A 24,515-nucleotide genomic window follows, 5' to 3' on the forward strand; every position below is an offset into this window, starting at 1 on the left:
CTCGTTTAAAATAATTTTAAGCTATATGAAACCACGAACTAAGCTATTTTTCAAATAGTTGTGCTTTTAAATACGTTCCGTGATAAATATGAATATTGTATTGAAATTAGCTAGTAGCCAATCATCAACCGATTGTCACTACATACAAGTGCGTATGTTAAACAGCGCGTGTTGATTGGCCGTGTGAGACAATGACGTACGCTGACGCTACATGAATATTCAAAGAGTTCCTTGCTGGTACAGTGCAAATAAAGGGAGATAACGGGCCGTGGACACCGGTCTAAAACTTTTTATTCTGACACATCAGAGAAATGACTTTAGTGTAATTATAAACCTGGGACACGGATCCCAGCGAAGGAATAGGGTCTGTGCTGGAAGAAGAGAGAAGCGCTGATTTTTTTGGGTGTGGAAAACCGGACAGCGCATTCACAGTAGATTCTAGAAAAGTTTGCCATTTCCAAAAGTAACAGTGGAAGAGTGAAAGTTACAGTAACAACATGAGCTTGTTGTCTGCTATAGACACCAGTACCTCAGTGTACCAGCCTGCACAGCTTCTCAACTGGGTTTACCTGTCTTTACAAGACACGCATCAGACGAGTGCCTTCGATGCCTTCCGACCCGAGCCCAACTCTTCCCATCCGGACCTGAACTACAGCAAAACTCCTGCCAATGACCTGAGCTCCTCTCTCAATTCCAACTATCTCAACAACTTCTTTCAGCTGCAGAGGAATGAGGTAACTCGTTTTCTGTTCTCCTACAGAAGAAGTTTTTGGAAATAAATTCGTGGAAATAACGGTCCCTGCCGACTGGAATAAGATTTATTATGTAAAGCGCATTTGACTATGCTTGACGAATGTAGCGCGCGTATAGTCTTGGTTACATTTGTACAGTACACAAATGCCTTAGGAGACTTACATAATCTTTTAATCTCTGGAAACGTGAAACTATAATTTTGTAAAAAAAATTCCATTTCTATTATGTAATAATAATGAATCGTGTTTATTTATTTTATTGCAATACTATGCAAATAATTTATAGTTTGAATGGTCATTAAAATCGTGCCACCGTGCAGCTTTGCACACTCAGTTTATTGTATTTTGTAACAGCACTTGTACAGCCAAATGAGTCATCCATGAAAGTTTCTTATTTTGATCATAAGACTGCTTGCATCTAATTTGTAATTACTGATTTCTACCGGCCTAAAATGTGTGCTGCCATAATTGAGTTTTGGATAATCAAAAATGATGCTCATTTCTGAGGTTGTAATAGTTGCTTTAGACATATAACACTTCAGTCTGTATTATTATTATTACATAAAGAAAGTTCTTGTTTTTTTTTTGTTAGTTTTTTTTTATTTGATTGTATGATCAAAAAGGAGATTGTGCCAGTTTATGAGAAGAAAATTCATAAATTAATATGTTTGTATTTAAGTGTTTTATAGTTCAAAAGTTATTCCAAGATTCAAGTGAGATTAATGTAGGCCTACTTTTGGGAACCACTACCTATACTGAGCTAGTTAAATATAATAGTTATGACACTTTGTATGGTAAAGGAGCGCACATGGAACTAAAGTCTGTTGAATCTTTTTGTACTCTTCCATTTATTTTTCTAAATGAGAGAATTACTTCTAGAAGTTTGAACATATGAATGCATTTTCTTTTTAATTGATGTAATGACAGTGTTGTGGCTGAAACAGAGGTAAAGTGTTGATGTTTAGTGGAAAGTTTGAGGAAGGGCAAAAGTTTTATTCGTAATCAGAGTTAATAAAAACATTATGACAAGTTCTCTCTTTTTCTTCCTCCCCCTCTTTAGTTTTCTCCCCCTTTCTTTTTCTCTCTCTTTTCTTTTTCCTCATATGTGGAGGGTTAAGAATGCTTTTAAAAAATTCTGTATTACACAAAGCGCTTTTCCCCCTCTGTGAGGCCAGAAATCAATCTGTTAAATATTTACAACTATGGAAGAAGGTTGAATTCTAGTTTTTTTAAATTATCTTTGTTTGTATAACTTACCAAATTGTCGACACTTTTCTTAGAAAGTGTTAACTGGGATTGTGTGTTAGTGGTGAATGACAGTAGTTTGAAGTGACCCCCTGACTGGCTGTCCAGCTGTGTGAAGGGGTGAGGAGAGATGTCCTCCACTGGTGTAAATGTGTGTGAGAGCCGTATTCCTCAGGAGACACATAGCCAAATTCCTTTCTGACAGCTAAAGTTAGTATTGCGGTTGCATAATTACATTGACAATAGATGATAAGTGTATGAATACATTCAGACATAACTACTGATCATCGTAATTTTTGTATTTTCACGATGTTTAAAAATTGGCATTTAAAACATGGCTGTGCGGTTTGTTAGTTTTTTGTTTACACAGAACCCCATAAATTTCCATGGCCTTTTCATAATACTTCTTGTTGATCTTCGACTTCACTCCTGTCATAACTCAGAATAACAGTGTAGCTGGATGCTTAGTTTCTCATGACACAACTTTTATAGGCCTAATATATTTTGAAAATAAACATGTCTAAAGATTTCTAATGTCATGTAGCTCACAATCAGACACACTCAGTTCTAAGTTTTGAATCTAGGAGGAATTGGTTTGTGTGTTCCTCATGAATTTCTCTCAAAGGGAATGAATATCATCTGGATATGACTGGCCGGGATGGAAAATGAACGTCACATATACAGCTGTAAAAGAAAGCTTATTTGCTGCATTCAGAGTTGATCTAATTGATGAAAACAGACTCGTCTGAGAGATACGTGCAGAAACTGTTTATTGTCCTGGCTTGCTGAGAACTAGATGACAGTTATCTGGACTTGCCAAGTATAGAGTTTCAGGACTGTCCAACATGAAACTTCAACAATAACATAACCTTCCAAAGCATAACCAGAGGAAGACATCACTCAAGAAACCTCTTCCCATCCAAACCGTCTGTAGCATGTGTATGATTATCTACTGTCTGATTTGCAAATCTTAGACTCATGTAGGCTACTTATCACTGGCTTTAGTGGATTATGTCGCCGCAGTTTAAGAACTGATCCTGAATTAGGAATCTCATTTATTCGATAAAATTCCTAATAGAGTAAAGTTCCACATAATTGAGGACACTGTTTTTGATTATGTACTTAATCTTATTTTACATTTTTCTTACAGCTTTAGCCTATAGACTGTATTTAAGAGCAGAATATTATGACATGTTAAAAAGACATTGTATGTAGAGCTGAAACAACTAATCGATTTAATCGATTAAAATCGATTATTAAAATAGTTGTCAACTAATTTAGTCATCGATTAGTTGCTAAACAACTTTTATTTGCCGTAAGCGGCTCATTTTGTGCATATTTTAAATCTGCGATGACCAAAGTGTGGCAGTAATGAGCCACCGCAGGGTTTTATTCAGCCAGTACAGCAGGAGAAGTAGCGAATAGCCAATAGCTGGCCTCGTTTTATGTCACGTGCTTCCCGAACTGCGTCTGCAGCATTCAGCGAGATGCTGGAGACAGACGGCAGTGGAGTAAGCTTAAGAAAGAAAAAGAAAGAAAAAAAAAAAGCGGAAGATAAAACTAATCGAACGAAGTCATCCAAAGTGTGGGAGTACTTTACTTTGAGCTTTCAAAAAAGAAGAGTAACCTGTAAACTCTGCACTACTGAACTGTTTAAGACTTTTATTTGTGCAGATACTCCAGTACAATGTTGTTTGCAAATGTTTAGTCGTAAAAGCTAATAACATTGCTTTTTAACAGTTAACATTTAAATATTTACAAACATGTTCTGTGTTCAGTTTGTCATTTACCAGTTCATAATACAGTCTTGCAGCCTAACTATGACTGAATGAGAGAGGTAAATGTTTAAATGTATTTGAAATGCACTTTTTTTCTAAGTATTCACTGCTCTTTTTCAAACAGCAGGTTTTTTTTGTGTGTGTCAAATTGTTTTTTTTTCTGGACAATCTTCTGATGGATTTTACTTTAAAATGTGAGCTCCATTCAGGTTTCATGCCACTGGCACTTTATTCGAAGGATTGTTTACAATTTCACAGCATAAGCTATAAAGCTGTTTCCCAGGTATAAGTTGTGTGTTTACAGGAAAAAATAATAATAAAATGCAATGTACTGCAAATTTATTCTGTTTTATTCTTATTCTTAGTGAAAATGTTATCTGAAAGATTCCTTAATAAGCTTTGTTTGGGATGTTAAACTACTCTAGGAGCCCTAAGGACTGCCATGGTGAAAACATTATTTGAAATCTTGTGAAATTTGCTAGAGTATGGGTCGGTGTTTTGATTGCAGAAGAGTTTGACAAAGGATAACTAACACATAATAAAACAAAACTCCAGGTATATTTTTGATGAGGATATGACAATGCAAAATGGTTAAAATCTCTAAAAGTCTATGTTGGATGATAAAGACCCTTTGTTAATAATTTAATTGGAAAAAATGGGCAAAAAATGGGTATATAAAGATTAATCGTAAAAATAATCGACGGATTAATCAATTATCAAAATAATCGTTAGTTGCAGCCCTAATTGTATGAAGACATAGGTGCTTCAGTTTCGTGTTCACATTGGGATAAGCTAATCTTTGGATTGTGGATGTCCTGTTATGCTTTGCAGGCCCTGAATAATGGTTTATACAAAAGTGTGTCACCGTACGGCTCTCTTAACAACATAGTGGACGGGCTGAACTCTCTAACGGACCACTTCTCTGACCTCTCCCTGTCCTCTGAGCCACGCAAGCCCAGCAAGAGACCTCCACCAAACTACCTGTGCCATCTCTGCTTCAACAAGGGACACTATATCAAAGACTGCCCGCAGGTAAGCAGCAAAACGAACTCTGCGCACCCTGGAGAGATAGAAATAGAGACATGTTGCTTCATTGACCTACTTGTCAAACAGACATCTCTCTGTCTTTTTAGTCATGTGTATCAAGTAAATTCAGAGAGCTACTGTGATGACCATTGAGAGGTAACAACAGGCCACTGAGCAATCTTTTTTTAAACATGAATATCATCTAATTTTCCTTCTCTGGCATCTGACAGTGACATTAGTTGATAATAACAAAAACATAAACATCAGGGATATCACACATAAAATGTGTTCAGCAGGAAATGAGCCATTCAGTAATTTTCAGAAATAGTCTCTTAGCCACATGTGTTTCGCAGGTGATATTAGCCGTTGTTGTTCTTGCAAATGTAACTAAAAGCTTCATAAAGCAGTGGTATTGTGAAGATACATGACAATATGTTTACAAAGCAACACATTTAAACAAATGGTTAAGTTAATGTGGTATGAATAGACTTAGTGAGAAAAGAAATGCTGCAAAAGTCAGAGATGCCAAAGTGAGAATGTTTTGCCCTCGAGATAAACAGGTGACAAGTTTTAAATTTGCTTATTGTTTTACTAGGAAAACCATAGGAAATCATGAGAAACCTCTCCCTGACCTTTAATTGTCTTGTTTCGACTATTGCAACAACATTCTCAGCACGATGTTTACCCTCAGGACAAGAAAAAAATAGGGCTTCTTTAAAAATTATTTTAGTTTTAGTTTTTAAACACAAATTGGTAGTTTTAATGAAGAGCAATGTTTGTTCCTGAGTTATTTCCTTGTCTTATCTTTCGCTTTTTTTCATTCCAATACTGATTTCATGAGATAAAAATAGTGTTAAACTTTAAACAAAGATAAAATACAAGTGTTTCTGAAGGAGACAGTGTCATCTTTAATTTGAAGCCTTTAGTGTTTTATAGTCTTTTGGACATTGAGACAGGGTGAGGTTCCTGTTCAGGCCCAGACTCGAGTCAGAGCTGCATGGAATGGTAATGCAGACCAGATGTGGGATTAAAGTGGCAAACCTCCCTTTATGAAAGATGATGAGGGTTCCCTGCAGACTGCTAAAAGTCCTATCATGATAAAATATCTCCACCTCTTTGTGCACGGCTCAGGTAATTAACAGACTTTTCCTTTGACGCTGTCAACATGGTGCTCTGAAATACACTGATGTTTGTTTTTATAAGGGTGTTTGCTGTCCCTGATGGGTGATGGAAAATATTGCTCATGTGCCATTAGGTCTATAACAGATTGGACTGAAGTTGTACAGTGTTATGATGTAATTGTGGATTAAATAAAAACAACATAGCATTCATTGTCATATTACATTGACTGTGATATAATTGGTATTGCCATTAAAGGAACACTCCACTTTTTTGAAAGTAGGATCATTTTCCAACTCCCCCAGAGATAAACAGTTGAGTTTTGCCATTTTCAAATCCATTCAGCCGATCTCCAGGTCTGGTGGTAGCACGTTTAGCTTAGCTTAGCATAGAGCATTGAATCAGATTTAGCATCTCGCACAAAAATGACCAGAGAGTTTCTATATTTTCCTATTTAAAACTTTAATCTTCTGTAGAAAACTGTTTAACTCTAGGGGAGTTTGAAAATCTGCTCTGGAACAATGTTTATTTTGAACCACACAATATAAATACGGTTGAAATTAATTGAAATTATGTCTTTTAAGGTTTACACATTTAATCTTACTCAAATAGGGGACAAAAAGATTTATAGGAGAAAAGATAAATAAAATAAAAAAGACATATCACTTCATATCACATTTTTTCAGACACAGTTTAAAAGTGTCTTCATATATGAAAAGAAATGTGTGTATATACATTTTTATTTTATTATTTTATTTATCTTTTCTCCTATATATCTTTTTGTCCACTATTTGAGTAAGATTAGATGTGTAAACCTTAAAAGACATAATTTCAATTAATTTCAACCGTATTTATATTGTGTGGTTCAAAATAAACATTGTTCCAGAGCAGATTTACCGTTAACTTTGACAGTCCTAAAAATACATAATAAACTATTCAATTTCCTCTAAAATTATCTTTGCTTTGAAAGTCTGAAAACCCCTGGTCTATAGGAATCTGCTCAATGGGGTTCACTAAGTTGGTATCACCCTTTCATGTTAAACAGCTTAGAGAAACAAATACTAAAATAACAAAAGCTGAGTTTTATTAGGACAAAACACCACGGGTTATAATACTAGTCTGAGACCAGTCAGTAAATCACTGTCAGAACTGTCCTGTTTTAAATTTCAGTTGCTTGTGTGAATGCCAGTGGAAACACAAGAAAAGTCCTGTCCCCCGATAGTGTCCACACCTACTCAATTCAACACTGTTGCAGTTTACCTCCCCCTGGGGTCTCACTTTCTGTGATTTACTTTCCGTTTGTCTTATGCCTCATCCATGTATTTACTCATCAGGATGCAGCAATTCCTGCCGGTAAGGACAGTTAACAAATGATGAATGTGGTGAGTCTGATCTCGTGTCACAGGAAATGAATTCCTGGGTAAGCTGGTCCCCACTAAGGGTTTGTCCTGTCCAGAGGACTACATACTCCCTGCCAACACAAACACTGAGGATTTGACTTCACAGGGCACAGTGGGACCTGTGATCTAAAGCCAGTGCTGAGAATCACATTCTCATGCGTTCTCCCAGCGCACCATCTAGGTCTCCATTTATTTCCCAACAAACACGGTCCAATGGGCCAATATCCCCAATCAGGGCAGGGACCGAGTTTCAAAACACAGCCGTCCCAGGGCCTGAAGCTGGCTGTGGCGGGGTGTCTCGGCCAGATAGGAACTGAGGAATGTCATGGCTCGGTTGGAGCAGAGTGTGGGGGCAGAAAGTGTAGTGGATATGTCTTCTGGTCTGTTTGGTTCAGACTCGCATGTGCCACCTAGGGGAAATGGTTCTGACCCTAGCGGAGCTCCACAGGGAGCACTGGTTAGAAAAGAACACCACTGAGCAGGCAGCTGTTTGAGCTACTCTGCTCTGCCCGGGGGCAGCTAGTGAGAGTTATGTAAACAAGCTTGACTAAACGGGGGAACAGTTTTGCCATGTCATTCATTACCCAGAATCCCGAGACCTCAAAAAGCTGTGGCCCAGTTATACCTGTTTATATTATGCCAGTTGAATATCTGATTGTTTCAGCCGATGAGGCTCAATCTACCCCTCATACAGAGGTGTGGTGGGCTTTCCTCATGGAAAATGTGTGCGCTGGAATGCAGCTAGTAAAACTGTAAGAGCCCTGCATGTAAGCTCAGCTCGTGAGTCATGTCCTCTGCAATGCATCTCTATTGCCAATGCCCTTTTTTGTGTCACAGTTTCATAGTGACACTGGATGTCATTCACTTCAAGTATTCTGACCCCCACCCACACCCCATCAATGTGAGTCTTGTTAGGAAATTTTCGAAACATGGTACAGGGTGCAGAAAAGAATGCCTTTTGTTGTACGAAGAAATTACTACAGGGTGACAATCATGTTTCTGTCTCCTACTTACATTTACCCTGCTTGATGTGTTGTGTTAGTGGCACTGTGCAACAAATGGGATGTTGGATGTTTTGAGTTTTTGTTGTTAAAAACGTACTAGAAAACTTTAATCATGCAGAACGTACAGCCATTGTTCATTATTTCTATTTGAATCATAGTCTTTTCTTTTGAGAAATTACTAGATGTTATAAATATTAAATATTTCTTTAAAGAAAATTTCCTTTCATTTTTAATTAATTTTTAATAAAAACAAAACAAAAATTTTTTTTAATCCAATTTTACTTCAACGTGGCATGTTTGGTTAATAAAAATAACATTTTAGCAGATGGGAGAATGCTAAATTCAATCAAATAATCACACATCTTATGTATTAATGTAAACATGCATTAAAATTTAACAAAAATAACATGTGAAAACCTGAACACCTATATTGTGAATTCTTTATTTTTAGTTATTCATTTTCTGTGCTTATGCACTTTGCTATAGTAAGAGCATATACACAATGTGATTTTGCACATTCTGACTTGCATGTAACTTAGTTCAGGTTGACCTCTGCATTTATTTTATTGCAATACAGTATTTAAACTGTTCAAATTTATGTTGTGGATTTATGTAATTAATCTCATATATGTAGGGTCTAATTAATTAACTTTCCAGTGATGCACTTCATTTCATTTTATTGTTTTCCTTCAACTCATGCAGCTCAATCATTATTAGCTACTATGATTGGATTTTTTATTTTTTTTTAACAATCGCATTCTTTCTAGATTTTTAATCTTAAAAAAACATTGTTAGTGCCATGTAAATGTCTCGCAGTGTTTTTCTCATCATATTTTGTCAACAATATCATTGAAGCTAAGTAGTTCAGCATGTGCATTTTTTTGTAACATTTTTTGTCAGTAATTTTGTCTGAATTTGCATGGAATTCAGCGATAAACCAGATACAGTAGAGTAGACTCAGCTGGATTCTGTAGTCTTCATATCCTTTGACGGGAAAATTGTAGATTCTCTTATGTTAATCAAAAACACATGAATGCCATTGATTTCATACAGAGCTCTCATTATTCTTTTGACATAATGCATCTCTTGTTCAAACTGTAATGATGACAATGGAATGTGTGTGTATATATATTTATAGCTTTATTTCGTCTACCTCCAGTTTCCCAATGTTCTGTTTTTGAGTAGCTTTTTACAGTTGAAGCCTGTTTAGTATTCAATTTATGTGGAGGTTTGTTGATGTTGCAATAGGTTCTGAAATAGTCAATATAGTTAAAATATTGTTGTAGTATTACTATTACTATTTTGTGATTTCTCATGTTTATTTTTTTTTTTATTAATCTCATTATTTGCCAATTGTGATGGAGCTTTCATTCAAGTCTGTTTTTTTTTCAGCCTAACACAAATGTTACCAGTATGTTGCATTATTTAGTTCCTCTAAGTGTTTTTGGCCACTTAAGTCTATTGATTAAAGGTGGCAGATTCAACACTCTGGAGGCTATTTTGAACAAATGGTGCCCCATCATCATCCACATGAGTGAAATCTACCCTAGCACTTCACAGTCTGCCAACTTCATTACTACCAAAGCGAACACCTTTGTGAACTTGCAAGTTTTATTTCACCGATCAGTCTGTCGGCCATTGGTCAGAGCGAAAAAGCTTTTATGATTAGTTGTTGCTGTTATCATTATGTAAGATAGTGAAATTGTAAACATTAGCCTGGGGTTGTGTAATTTTCGTTCGACAAGAAACCTTTGTTTGAGACAAACTTCCATTACCACTGCTCCCGCCTGTGAAAGGAAAACACTCTGATGTAAGAGGCAATCACTGAGCTCTTAGGAGACAGTCACCTTCTCCTCAGTCTCTTGCTGAGATAATTACATAAACATGGCTCTAATAGGGAGCCAAAATGACAATGCATTTCCTGCTTCTTGATAGAAACAAATAAATAGCTGTAACTGCATGCATAAGCAAGTCCATTTTCAATCCGAAACTGTGTCAGGCTCGAGTAATGAGGTGTGAATATGTATTGTTAAAATGCTTTGTAATATAGTGCGTACTTAAACATTTGACAGTTCTGAGAGCGCTAGAAAACTTTTAATGACTTTATCAAAAGCCACATACATTCAGTGATATGATATAAATCACAGAACCTTTGGTCAGATATGGATTTGTGTTTAAGTGTGCCTTTGTTGTAATGTAAACTACATATTATCTTTATCTGTTTTCTGGACAATTAATCAGGCAGTTGTTTAAATCTAAAAAAGATTTATGAACTGAGTTAAGAGTTGATTCTCTTCTGCTCTGAAACATGCTGTCAAACATTTCTGGTACTGCTGTATAACGATACAAAACTGCTTCAGAAATATTTATCTTTATAAACAATCTTTTTAAGTCTTTTTGGTTTTGAAATCCAACTTCAACTGACTATTTAGATATATATATATACAGTTAAACATTTAACTTCATCAGTTTTGGATTTGAATTTAGTGTCATTTTGTAAAAACTGTGCAGTTAAACTGACAGGGATCACATACAGTATGGTTCTACTGAAAAGAAAAATGGTTAGTTGTCTGCCATTGACTGAGTTTACTGGACTTGTTACAGAGAAAATCAGCTCCAAAGTTTTTCTACAGAGACTGATGTTATTGTAGGCAAATTGCACTTAGTAAATTAATCTGAGCGTGATGTTGCTTCATAAATCTGTTTGTATTCATGTTTGTTCAGAACAGCTGCTCAGTGTTGCTCACAGCTTGTCAATTTGTTGTCCTGGGAAACAACCAGTCTGATGTTGCAAGGCACATTTAGTGCTCACATTCATTGTCCAAAAAATGTGTTTTGGTTGTTTTTATGTATAGCATAAGTATTTCCGAACTATAACGATTTTTTATTTCAACATTGATAATTATGAAAAAAAGTTTTTTTTTTTCACAAAATGAGTCATATTAGAATGATTTCATAGTAAATGAAGCATAAAGTGACACTAAAATCTGCTTTCGAAAAACATTAAACATTTTTACCAACCCCAAGCTTTTGTAATAGTAATGTACATATATATCAGTACTGTATATTTATAAATTAGAAATGTAAGTGAACTTGTAAGAAGTGCAATAGACAGTGATTGGGTGCCTCTTTATTGAAATGCATCTTAATAAGCATCAGTTTCGCCGATGGTGTGATTAGAGAAGTCCTTGTCAGGATTTCAAAACAGTCAGCTGATGAAGGCCAGCACTAGGGAGAGCACACTTAACACACTTCCTCAAAACGGAAATCAAAGTTAAAACAATATGAAAAGCTGGTTTCCTGCCAGCTGCTTTGTGTTCTCTACACAGAATAGCAGTCTTCCTCTGACTTTTGCTGATCCAACTGCAAATGTGCCTCCCTCTTTCTGTCTTTCTGGCCTGTAGATATCCCTTTGCATGAGATCTCTATATGTCAACATTCAGAGGAGGATAAGGATTATATCTCTTCAAGTGAGAGTTGTGATCTGTTGTCCTATTTAGAAATGAGTAGACCGCAGATGTTACTGGTGTTCTGATTCAGAGTTGTTGTTGTTGTTGTTTTTTTAAGCATGTTTTCCTCAAAGAGATTAATGAGGACAAATTAAAGGGCACAGTGGCATTCTTAGTCTTAAAAAAGACCCTCAAAATAATGAGAGATTTCTGCTTTGTGCAGACAGGGTATATAGCTAGGATAAAGAGACTAAGACCTTCAACCCTTCACTGATGTGGACCAGAGTATTGAGTTTAATTATTCAATAAATCCATTGCAATTATCTTTTTATTAACTTTCCAGAATTTGTCCAGAATCCTTCATAAAGTTTTCAATTATTTCTCAGTGAGAGGCTGTGGTCATGTCTGGTCTTGTGAGAACAAAAGTTAATGAAAGAAAACAAATATAAGAAGTGAATGTCAACAGTAATATTATACAATCTGCTTGTAAAAAATGACATGATAAACTTTAATTTGTGGGCTTTTGATTATGATTAGGAGATTTTCTGCAAATTTAGTTCATCTGGGTTGTATTCGGTTCTCTGGGCTTTTTCTTACTGAGACCAGACTGATTTCTTCAAGGCATAGTTCAATAAATAAAAATGTCTTTTATTTACTCACCTCAAATCTCTGTGACTTTCTTAATTCTATAGAATACAAACGAAGAGATTTTGAGAAATGTCTCAGTGATTTTTGTCCATGTAATAAAAGTTGTAACTAATTAGTTACCAACATTCTTAAATATATGTTCTTTTGTGTACTACAGAAGAAACAACTATATATTTTTGGGTAAACTATACCTTAAAGTGACGTAAGGTCACAGGAAGTCACCTTCTAAATTATAATTGTTCAAAGTCGCTCTTGCGTGCCTCTAACTTTTAAAGCATAGACAAAGCTGCCATAAACCTGTACAAGGTCATTGGTATTGTTACCAAGAGGTTGTTTGTTGTTTTAAGACTATGTACGACCTACGTTCCTTTGATTACATTGTACCAACCTAATAACTTTAGCAGAATGACCATTTGTTTGTCCTTATCTAACATGGAAACACATCCTGCCCAGCTTAGAAGAGCAGATAATGTACAACCATGAGCTCATCTGGTATCATATAAAGAGATAACCCTGACAGATCCATCCTTCTCACCCGAGTCCCTAGATTCCGAACTGAATGCCATCGCTCATATTTTGACCTCAGGATGTGAAAGGACTGACGCAAAGAGTCTTCTATTCAAAATGAATATTACTGAGTACTAACTGGCAGTGTTCTTACTGAGGGCACACGAGCACAGTAAGATGGTTTCAGAGGAATAACACAGCAAGCTTTGTGTTTAGGTCTGAATCGGGACCGTCAGGAAGGGCCTAGTGCTGGGAATGGCCAATGTTAATTAAGGGTCCCATTGTTTGTCTTTAGGATCCCCAGACATAGGGGTCAGGAAGTCAGCTCATATTGTTCACCCAGTGGGAAGCTGACTACAGCACAAGCGGGGACCACAGATCTTTTTTATTTTTTAATCACAGAACAGGCAATCTCCTGTTGGACTTCTCTTCTATTAGCAATAGAGTCTGTTATTATGGAGGACCAGGGAAGACAGTCAGTTGTGTTTTTTTTTTGGAGAAAGTCTATAATATGACAGGATATCTATCATTCTGCAGGCTGACAAATCATTGAGGAGAGGCTTTCAAGCCAGGTAGCTGTCTAAAGAGCCAAATAATCATCACTTCAAACTGACCATCACTTTATTAATATTACTCCTTCCTCTTTCTTCTTGACATCAAAACATTTTTAGAAGTAATAATACATCAAAACATTTTTAGAAGTAATAATACATTTACAGACTATTTATGTAAATAAAATAGATTTGGGGTCTTATAAACATTATTTAATTGATTTAAATTCATGTTTTAAAATATATCCCTTTGACTTACATTAAAATGTTTGGCATTAGTAATCATAATGATGACAGTGATGATGTTATTGTAATGCGTGCATTTTGAAATCGGATTGGTTTTCTTTTCTCTGTTTATTTGCACCCTAATTTCGGACAGGACAATGTTGCATGCATTTAATGCAGTGTTTAATTTACACAGAACCATTCATTATATATATATATATATATATATATATATATATATATATGTATGTACAGTCGTGGCCAAAAGTTTTGAGCATTACATAAATATTGGAAATTGGAAAAGTTGCTGCTTAAGTTTTTATAATAGCAATTTGCATATACTCCAGAATGTTATGAAGAGTGATCAGATGAATTGCATAGTCCTTCTTTGCAATGAAAATGAACTTAATCCCAAAAAAACCTTTCCACTGCATTTCATTGCTGTCATTAAAGGACCTGCTGAGATCATTTCAGTAATCGTCTTGTTAACTCAGGTGAGAATGCTGACGAGCACAAGGCTGGAGATCATTATGTCAGGCTGATTGGGTTAGAATGGCAGACTTGACATGTTAAAAGGAGGGTGATGCTTGAAATCATTGTTCTTCCATTGTTAACCATGGTGACCTGCAAAGAAACGCGTGCAGCCATCATTGCGTTGCATAAAAATGGCTTCACAGGCAAGGATATTGTGGCTACTAAGATTGCACCTAAATCAACAATTTATAAGATCATCAAGAACTTCAAGGAAAGAGGTTAAATTCTTGTAAAGAAGGCTTCAGGGCATCCAAGAAAGTCCAGCAAGCGCCAGGATCGTCTCCTAAAGAGGATTCATCTGCGGGATCGGAGTGCCACCAGTGCTCAGGAATGGCAGCAGGCAGGTGTGAGCGCATCTGCACGCACAGTGAGGCGAAGACTTTTGGAAGATGGCCTGGTGTCAAGAAGGGCAGCAAAGAAGCCACTTCTCTCCAAAAAAAAAATCAGGGACAGATTGATCTTCTGCAGAAACTATAGTGAATGGACTGATGAGGACTGGGGCAAAGTCATATTCTCCGATGAAGCCCCTTTCCGATTGTTTGGGGCATCTGGAAAAAGGCTTGTCCAGAGAAGAAAAGGTGAGCGCTACCATCAGTCCTGTGTCATGCCAACAGTAAAGCATCCTGACACCATTCATGTGTGGGGTTGCTTCTCATCCAAGGGAGTGGGCTCACTCACAATTCTGCCCAAAAACACAGCCATGAATAAAGAATGGTACCAAAACACCCTCCAACAGCAACTTCTTCCAACAATCCAACAACAGTTTGGTGAAGAACAATGCATTTTCCAGCACGATGGAGCACCGTGCCATAAGGCAAAAGTGATAACTAAGTGGCTTGGGGACCAGAATGTTAAAATTTTGGGTCCATGGCCTGGAAACTCCCCAGATCTTAATCCCATTGAGAACTTGTGGTCAATCCTCAAGAGGCGGGTGGACAAACAAAAACCCACTAATTCTGACAAACTCCAAGAAGTTATTATGAAAGAATGGGTTGCTATCAGTCAGGATTTGGCCAAGAAGTTGATTGAGAGCATGCCCAGTCGAATTGCAGAGGTCCTGAAAAAGAAGGGCCAACACTGCAAATACTGACTCTTTGCATAAATGTCATGTAATTGTCGATAAAAGCCTTTGAAACGTATGAAGTGCTTGTAATTATATTTCAGTACATCAGAGAAACAACTGAAACAAAGATCTAAAAGCAGTTTAGCAGCAAACTTTTTGAAAACTAATATTTATGTAATTCTCAAAAATTTTGGCCACGACTGTATATATATATATATATATATATATATATATATATATATATATATATATATATATATATATATAATTTTTTTTTTCAGCATTGCAATTCCCTTGGATCTGCAAATCTAGTTGATTATGATGATAGTATCATATTTGTTGGTAACTCAAGTGGGTGACCATTTCATGCCACATAATAAACACTGAAACAGATCTTTTATTTCCAGATATGTGGCTAAACAATATTCCCCAATGCTATTTTCGTTTATATGCAAAAATGGACTTATTGATGTTGTAAGAATGACAGAGTTAAACCCATTCTGTGGTGTGGTGGGAGCTTGGCACAAAGGACATACAAAAGAAGCTCTTGTAGCGAGCTGGAAGGCCTGTGTTGTTGAATCACTGTGGCGGCTGGAAGGGCTCAGGGAAGTAGTGGGGGTGTGAGGGAGAGAATGACTGAGGGGGGAAGGGCAGTATGGGAATGTTTTTACAGTCTGACCTGTGATCTTCCTTCCATTCTGCTCCAGTCCTTCTCTGACACACTGAATCTGTGTGGTTCCTGGTCCTGGAGCAGCCCCCCAAAAGTTATTTGGACGCTTAGTCATGTATACATGTCAAAATATCAAGCCAAAATGGCATTCATTTTTCAAATAGATTCGAAATTAAGTCAAAAAGTATTTAAATACTTTCTTAGTTAGTGGCACATGCCCATAGTAAATGTGATAAACCATGTGGTTACTCTGCTAGGACACCTGTGTGAGTTTGACTTCACACATCCACCAAAAATCGCAGTGAAACCAGTTGGTTAAAATTCATTGCAAAAATATCTATAAGGTTATTTAAGTTGTTTGTTTGCAGATGCAATTTGGTTTACTGCAATACAAGTCATACATTTCTAGTTGTCCAAATACTGTACTTTTTGGGCCCAGTTTACTGTGTGTACATCTTTTCAGAGATAGTATATACTTTTCAGAGATAGTATATATAGTTTTAGTGCTTGTGTGTGTGTGTGGAGAGAAACTGGGAGAGAGCGAGGCTATCTGAGAGAAGACAGTGAAACAGGCTGAAATGTAAACAGATAGAGCTTATCTCCATGGCTGGAGACATAACAGACAGCCCTCTCTTCTGGACACGGCTGAGAGCAGCTCATCCAAGGAACGACATGCGTTTACATGGATATTTACTACACAATAAATCCCTTGCAGTTATCAGTCAGATAAACAGATAGCATAATGATACAGCAACAAACCACACTATCAAACAGCTCACATGAGCAGAGCCACATCCTAAATGCTCCAAAACAAACGTACGTTTCAACTGAAGAGAAAAACGTGTCTCCCTAACAAAAAAATAGTGGTGCAATATGTCCTCTTCGCTATGTCAACCATGTGCTCTGAAATAAGTTGGAAACATTTAGATACATTACCTCGATCTTTTTACACACAGGCCAATCAACCTGCTCATGTCACTCATTGCTTTGGTAACTTAATCCCATTTTGCAGCTGTACAAGTCATTAGGGTTAGCTGGGCTGGCACAGAGATCCTTGGGAATTGGATTTTTGGCCATTACAGATACAATAATCTTTTGCATTTCAAGAAATAACATGGGGACGCAATCACTATTGGGAATTGGGCTGTTGAGGGTCTTGTGTCATAGTCTGTAGCAACAGATTTAGTTTGTGTAAAACTGTTGCTATGCCACCATCTGATACAGTCCACAATTCCCATTTCATGTGTCATCCGTTTTCAAGGACCACATGTTGAATTAAGAAGATGAATATACACGTGCCGAGAGAGAGAAGATTTCAAACCCAATCAGAACTAATTAATTGAAACTTCAGAATTATCGATGTGAGATATTTTGCCAATGCCAGCTAGTGTTAATGCAAACCCCTAGCATTTTTCCATGGAAACTGAATACATAGAAAACATTTATCTACACATTGGGCCAAGAGAAAACCTTCTCCTGAGAAACCGAAGAACACAATGTGCTCATTCATAAATGAAACTCCCACCCGTACTCTTTTCAAGTACAACACCAATATGAACCTGTTAGCCCAGATTCAGTTTTATTAATAACACAGTTAAAATAATGTTTTGAGAGATATAAAAGGGTAATCCAGGCAAAGCGATTTCAGATATGATTCATATTAGTTTGCTAAGACAAGTAAACATGCTCTGGTTTGTTTTGGGGGATGGAGGGCTTACTGTACCTGTATTACAGCCATTCTTTTTCAGCCTGAGAATGATGTTTTTGAAATGTATTCTGCCAGGACACTGTTCTCAGAAACAGTATGGCATCATTAACATCCTTTTTGGGAAATTGATATCAGATATTTCATTAGCTGTCTGGCGGGGTAGCCAACACCATTTTCTCTGATGGACCAACACAAACTGCCTTAGTTTTGTGTGGACAGTATTTCATCTGAATATCTTGGCAAGAAAAGTACTGCAAAGTTTTGTTGAGATGTCTTTTTTTCTACTCTACAACATCAAACAAAAGAAAAAGGTTCCCATAACTTCTGGTTCATAAAATGTCACTCATAATTTGATTGCTCTCTTGACTGACAGGCCTCTGCGATAAGGAAACGCGTTGTTTATAACCCTAGATCAGTAGTTGCAGCACACAGCCAACAACACATGTCTCTGTGATGTCTTTTCCTGTAAAACTAGAAAGAAATGACCTGGAATGAAGCTCATGATCCTTGAGAAAAGACTAAACAGCTCTTAGTGTGCAGGCCCTCTCAGAACAGTCTGTTTACAGTCTCTTGATCTCTTCTCGGTTACCGCTAGCAGGTCGGTTTGAAGCAGCAATATGTGAGAAATTATGCAATTGTAGGCGCAGCCAACATTCATATCTTCTAGATGAATCAGGTAATTTACATCTTATCCAGGTTCCAGGAAATTGCAGAAATATGGTTTTGACGTACTGTTTTTGTGTTCATTAATTGAATAATTAATCTTAGGAAAAACAATGCAAATGTATTATTTACACACCAGATTAATTGCAGATGCAGTTAAGATATGCTTTCTGTATATATTGATGATTCCTTGTAAATATGATGATTCTTCGAAAAGATCGTTTTTTTTTCAAGAAATTTCCTTAGTAAAAAAGTAATATATTTAAAATACATGTATTTCATACTAAGTATAGTTTGAATCTATAAGCATATTTACTGACATATGTAAAAATTATTATTCAACTTTATTTGGAGTACTACTTGTGAACATTTCTTGATATTAAACCTTAAATGTGTTTTAATGTCGCTATTGATGAGGATTGTATGATCTTTGAATACTATTGGCCCTTAAATACATAATAGTGTACTTGCAATATTTGTAATATTTGTATAGTTGCGCCGCAAACTATACAAATAAAAATAAAATAAAATAACCTTTTTAATTCCATGTTGCCCCATCAGGCTCTCGCTGGATCCCCTGCTCTACTATCAACAAGAGGAACATCTGTACTTCCACAACAGACAGCAAAACTTTTTTGGTTGTTAAAAAAAGGTGCGCTCGTTCAAAACGGTTGCGTTCGATCCTTCACTGGCTGTGCTGATTTAAATCTAGTGGTTCTTTTGTGTTTTGTTGCAAGTTCGGTGGCGCAGGTAGTGACGATTCTCTCCAGCCAATCCGTGATCAGTAGAGCTTACATGTCACGTTTTGGTAATGGTACGGTTCATTCAACTGAGGTGGTACTAAAAAAAGTACCAGATACTGTACCCAGTGGAACCCCCCCCCCCCTCAAAAGTGAACCGTACCATCCCGTAACATGCAGTGGAAACTGGTATACTCCAGTTTAGTATACCAAAAGTACAATTGCAGGATATTTTTTATTAAGTACATAAATATGTAATTGTATTTGTAGTACTACTAATTACACAATAAATGTACTTCAAATACTTTATAGTTTATTTATTTTTCTCTATAGGGTTAAACTTTTATTAAACAAGCCAAGGATGCAATAAATGATCAAAAGTGATAGTAAATGCTTATACATTGTTACACAAAACTATTTCAAATAATTCAAATATTTTTATTTTATTTTTAATTCTTAAAACAATTCTGAAGAAAAATTGTACCATGGTTTACACGAATTGTATTATGGTTTACACAAAAGTAAAAAAGTAGCACAAAAATCAGCACTAAATCAGCATATTAGAATGATTTCTAATACTTCTAATAACTTTATCATCACATGATTAATATCTTAAAATAGGAAATGTCCATTTAAATTGTAATATTTTTTTCCCACAACATTGTTGTTTTTATTTTTGATCAAATAACTATAGCCTTGGTATGAGCATGAGAGGTTTCTTTTAATAACATGTAGGAGAGCATTACAACAAATGGCCCTGGATGTTAAATCATGTCTGAATTAACACACCACCCTAGTCTGAAAGCAGCAGAGGTTAGTGGCCTCACTGACACTGCTGTGATGAACTCCTAATTAGAGGAGGAATGCCAAACTTGCTTGTCTAACAGGCACAGCGAGCCGTCTTGCCTGACAGTGCACAGAGAAAAGGTCTTTATTAAAGCCCACATTTGTTTTGACTAAATTGAAATGGGAAATTCAGTGTTATTTCAAGATTATGCTTCTTTGGGTCCTGGATTCAGGTTTTGATCTACAGTACAGGCCCACTTAGAGTGTTTACCCACATGATGGCTAACGCTTTGTTTGATAAGCCCTCTTGAAAAATATCAGTGGTTTGCCAGCTATTTGCCTGTCACCAGTTTCAAATGAGTGCTGAGATGATTGCCTAACACAAGTTTGTGGATATGTTCATGCCTTCAGCTTTGCCAGTAGACTACAAGTGAGCTTGAAATAGTATTTTATTATTTAATCCTCCTTTATAGTTTTTAAATATTCACTTCAGCTTGATCAGCATGGCTCAGTTAACAAAGTTGGTGTCATAACTGCTGCTTTCTAATGCTTGATTGATTGTAATTCAGTGTAGCAGTGTATTCAGATTAAATATTTTTTATTTGCAAACAAATTGTAGTTATTTCAGTAAAGTCAGTGTTGTACTAGTTGCAGTTCTTGTTTAGGGCTCTTGAAAAAAATGAAATAGACTTTTATGTATTAATTAATATTTATTCAGTACTATGTAGCTAGCTACTCATGTACAACTTTTAAGATTGCCTACTTACCTTCACCAGACAAAAATCTGCAATTGAGATGATTTGAAATGCTAATGGATAGATTATAGACATCCTTGAGCTTGACAAATCAGTCAAGACTTCAGTCAAGTCATTTTCATCTAGAAATTATGTGAGTAATGTTGTGGGGTAGTGCGCACATTACCTGTATCATGTCTCTTCGATTGTGCTTTTTGACCCATTATTGTCATTATTATTGTGTTGCTGCATATCGCTTCTTGTCATCTGTGTGCAATTTTGGCAGGTCAGGTCTTTTGGAAATCCTCTGTGTTTTCTTTCTGAAACTGGGGAACAGATGAACACTGTGGTATGTTAATAACTAGTTTTATTTATTTGTGTGACTGAATGCAATTTTGTTGCCTATAAATTAGAAGAATGCTGGATCCCAAAAAATTATTTATGGAGAGTTATATTATTCCAGTGGAGGCTGCAGAATTGAGCTCTTTGCTGTTTTTGCTATAAAATCCTTTGTTTTGAGATTTTGGAGAAGTTTATATGGTTTATACTATTGTAACTTTTTGTTCATGACTGTAAATCTATTTGGAAATGTTGCACAAGTACAAGTACAATGCACAAGTAGTTGCTTAGGTTGTTGCCCCATGAAGCCTTTTCAGAAACCCTGGATATTCTATTAACTTACTTGGGCGGGTGTCATAATCTGAGACTGACTGATACACAATGACCTCTGAATGTCTGGTAAAACACCTACTTGATGAGTCATCGTACCAAAACATCTTATTTGTAATGATTATTCAAACCTTATTTATATATGTAAACTATAAGATGGATTGTTCCAACTATAAATACTGACTGGATGAGCACCATAACAACTCAATTCAAAGCCATGCCATCTATATTAATACACAGAGTTGTAATGGTGCTTGGCGACCATAAGCAGCTGACAGTTAAGGTTATGAACTAGATTATTTGAGTATTTTTGTATTTGATTTAACTTAATACTGGTGTCCTGTCTTATATCTGTTTCTGCCTTTTTATAAAAGTAATAAGCCACATGAGGTTGTGTGTGATTTTTATCACAGTTAAAGGAATTTTAGGGAAGACATTAAGCGGAGAACACCCTTTAGCTGAGATAAAATCACTGTAATGCATGTCCTCTCATGGCTTATTAAATGCTTTATTAACCAACAATTTGCTAACACAATATAAACAAGACATTTAGAAATTAATCAAACATCTGTAGTTTTTTTTTAATTCACCAGTGTAAAATTTTTAATGCAGTGATTGTGTATGGCTAGCTTTTATATTTAGCACTGTAGAAGATACGAATGCTTATCTCAGCAGTCAATGCTGTAAAGGAGGAGCTGCTAGTGGGCAAATTTAGGGCTCAAGCAATGCCTGTCTTTGTGTAACTAAAAACTCCTATATAGCTATGTATAATTTTTGTACATAATCATATGTAATATTTATGTCCGGCTGGATCTGTACATCTTTCACTGACCTAACCCCAGTGGTACTTAACTTACTGCTGTTTATAAATACATCTGTATGAATAAATGGGTTAATGTTCTGCAGCTCGATTTAGCATAAAGGCACTCTCTTTCACTTAACTTAGTATTTAGAGGCCAAGCTTGAGAGCTGCCTACCTCTGCATCCTCTGTTTCTTTCACACTAGTCAGTATATATGGGTTTGGTCTAGCTATATTAGTCTGGAATCTATGAAATGCCAGCTCCCACTGCCAGCAATCTCAACATGTTCAAGCAAGTGAGTGGACCATACTTTAAACCACTAACACAGGGGTGTCAAGCTCATTTTAGGTCACGGGCCAAAATGGACTAGGCGTCACTTAATGCGGACTTACTTTTATTTGATAAACCTTGGTGAACCCATAGAGGGTGCTTGCATGATTAATACTCACATATCCAGGATTAATTAATCAATATTGGATCAATGTGGAATTTGACCGGAGACCTTTAGATAATGTATACTATACGTACAACAGTCATAAGTAAGGAATGTTCATTTAACAGTGACAACAATAAAGCATGTATATAGTATGTCTTATAATTATTTATGATGATTGAGAAAATCTATGAAAATCTCTGCTCCGTCACGTACAGATTCAGTTTTGAGTAAAAAGTAGGAGACGTAGACTGAGTGCCACAATTTGTTTAAAAAAATGTTTATTTTGCTGTAACACAAGTTAATCCATCCTGCTGTAAAAAGTAGAATATTATGAATCTCTCGTACAGATATAATAAATGTTTGGGAATGTTTTCATCGTAATTAAATTCTTGGAAATTAGATTAGACTTCTCCACGGGCTGTATATTCGGACTGTGGGCCATATGTTTGACACCCCTGCCCAAAAGGATTCTGTAAACCCATATATTTTAGAGCAAGTGTTAGATTGCTGTTCACTTTGGCCAAATGTCTGTTGTTTAGTGTAATCTATAACATATGTTTCAGTTCTAGAAAATGGAGGTCAAGGGACAGCGAGTGCTGTGATTCCCATAACTGAACTTTCGGAAGAGGAATTGTCGTATTTGTGTGCATAGTGCATCATGTGTGACTCATTTACAATGGACTGAACAATAGGAATCTTAATCAAAAGATTTGCAGCTAATTATCAGAGTAAACAGAGCGCTGTAGTGTACCCCTCAGGAATGGCTAAGTTTGATCCGTGTGTGTTTGGCGAATCAATCTCTTCTGCGTTCTGGCCAAACCAAACACAGATTAGTAGAAAGTTGAGTTTTCTTCCCCCTCCACTTCGAGTTGGGGTAATTGAGCACGTTGTATCTGGTGGGACTGGTGTTCCTGTGCTGTGTGGAGCGGAGTGTAGTCCCATGGGAGCCGGGCGAGAGGCTCCAGCACCGGGGCCTCCATTGTTTATACTGATGGATTCCAGATGCTGGCAGAGGGAGCAGCCAAACTCCAGGGGCCTACGCCAAAAAACCATGAAGCAGTCCAGCGCTATCTGAAATACTTGGAAAACATTACTTCGCTTTGTAATAACCAAGAAAAGAGTGAAAGGGCCAAAATCTGCACTGAATTTTTAAATGCATTATTGGTGACCACTGGACATGTGTTGGTTTCACAACTCAAAATAGTTGTTTCAAGGAAAATGTAAGGTCCAGGGATATTTGCTTAAGAGAGTAGCGTTAGCATAGTTGTTTTTTCAAAACGTGTTTGAATTTCAATATCGCTGTAGATCTGATGTTGTATTTTGGTGAAGAATGCTTTACAAAACTGTTAAATTTGTTAAAGTAGCAACAAATCTTTTCTTCTGTATTTTGATGTATATCTGAGTGAAACGGATTATCAAAAAAGAGAAATATGTGGGGTGGGGGATTGGTTCAATGCTTCGACTTAACGGAGGCAGATTTAAATGTGAGCTTTAATAAGAAAGGGTTAGGTTTTAAGTAGACTTTCTGTTATTTCAGTGGAAGATTATAGCGAGTTATGGTATTTTAATCAAAATAAGAGGTCAAAAATTCATTAAAGAAAAAGAAAAATTGTTTAGAACATTTAATTTTCATTTCACACCAACTATAATGTACATCATAAACCAAAAAAATAAAATAAAAAGTGTTTTATCAGTGTTTATTACATCTAGATTAATGTTAATTAATTAAAGGGTACATAACACCTTTAATTAATTTTAGGTTTCACCTAATCTCATGTTAATCTTGAGTACCTATAGAGTAGTACTGCATCCTTCATATATCCAAAAAGTCTTTAGTTTTATCATATTTGTAAAAGAAAAATACAGCTTTCCGAATCTTTCCGGAAAAAGCCGAGCTCCTGGAGGCGTGCCGTGGGCAGAGCTATAAAACTTATGTTTCGTGTTGTTTCCATTAACATATATTCACTTATGTGCTGATTTCCCAAAAAATTACTGAAATCTGATGCA

At 36.3% G+C, this 24,515-nt stretch overlaps 1 protein-coding gene across 1 annotated transcript in view; it reads left to right on the forward strand.

Annotated features, from left to right (window-relative positions):
• The first annotated feature begins 234 nt into the window (after positions 1-234).
• Positions 235-24,515, forward strand: part of LOC132156988 (zinc finger CCHC domain-containing protein 24-like) — a 38,840-nt gene continuing 14,559 nt past the window's right edge. Inside the window, exons 1-2 of the mRNA XM_059566085.1 lie at positions 235-734; positions 4,607-4,807. Of these exons, the coding sequence (XP_059422068.1) occupies positions 498-734; positions 4,607-4,807 (438 nt within the window). The 5' untranslated portion in view covers positions 235-497. The remainder of the gene's footprint in view (positions 735-4,606; positions 4,808-24,515) is intronic.

This window comes from Carassius carassius, chromosome 14 (genome assembly GCF_963082965.1).
Source record: "Carassius carassius chromosome 14, fCarCar2.1, whole genome shotgun sequence".
Lineage (NCBI taxonomy): Eukaryota > Metazoa > Chordata > Actinopteri > Cypriniformes > Cyprinidae > Carassius > Carassius carassius.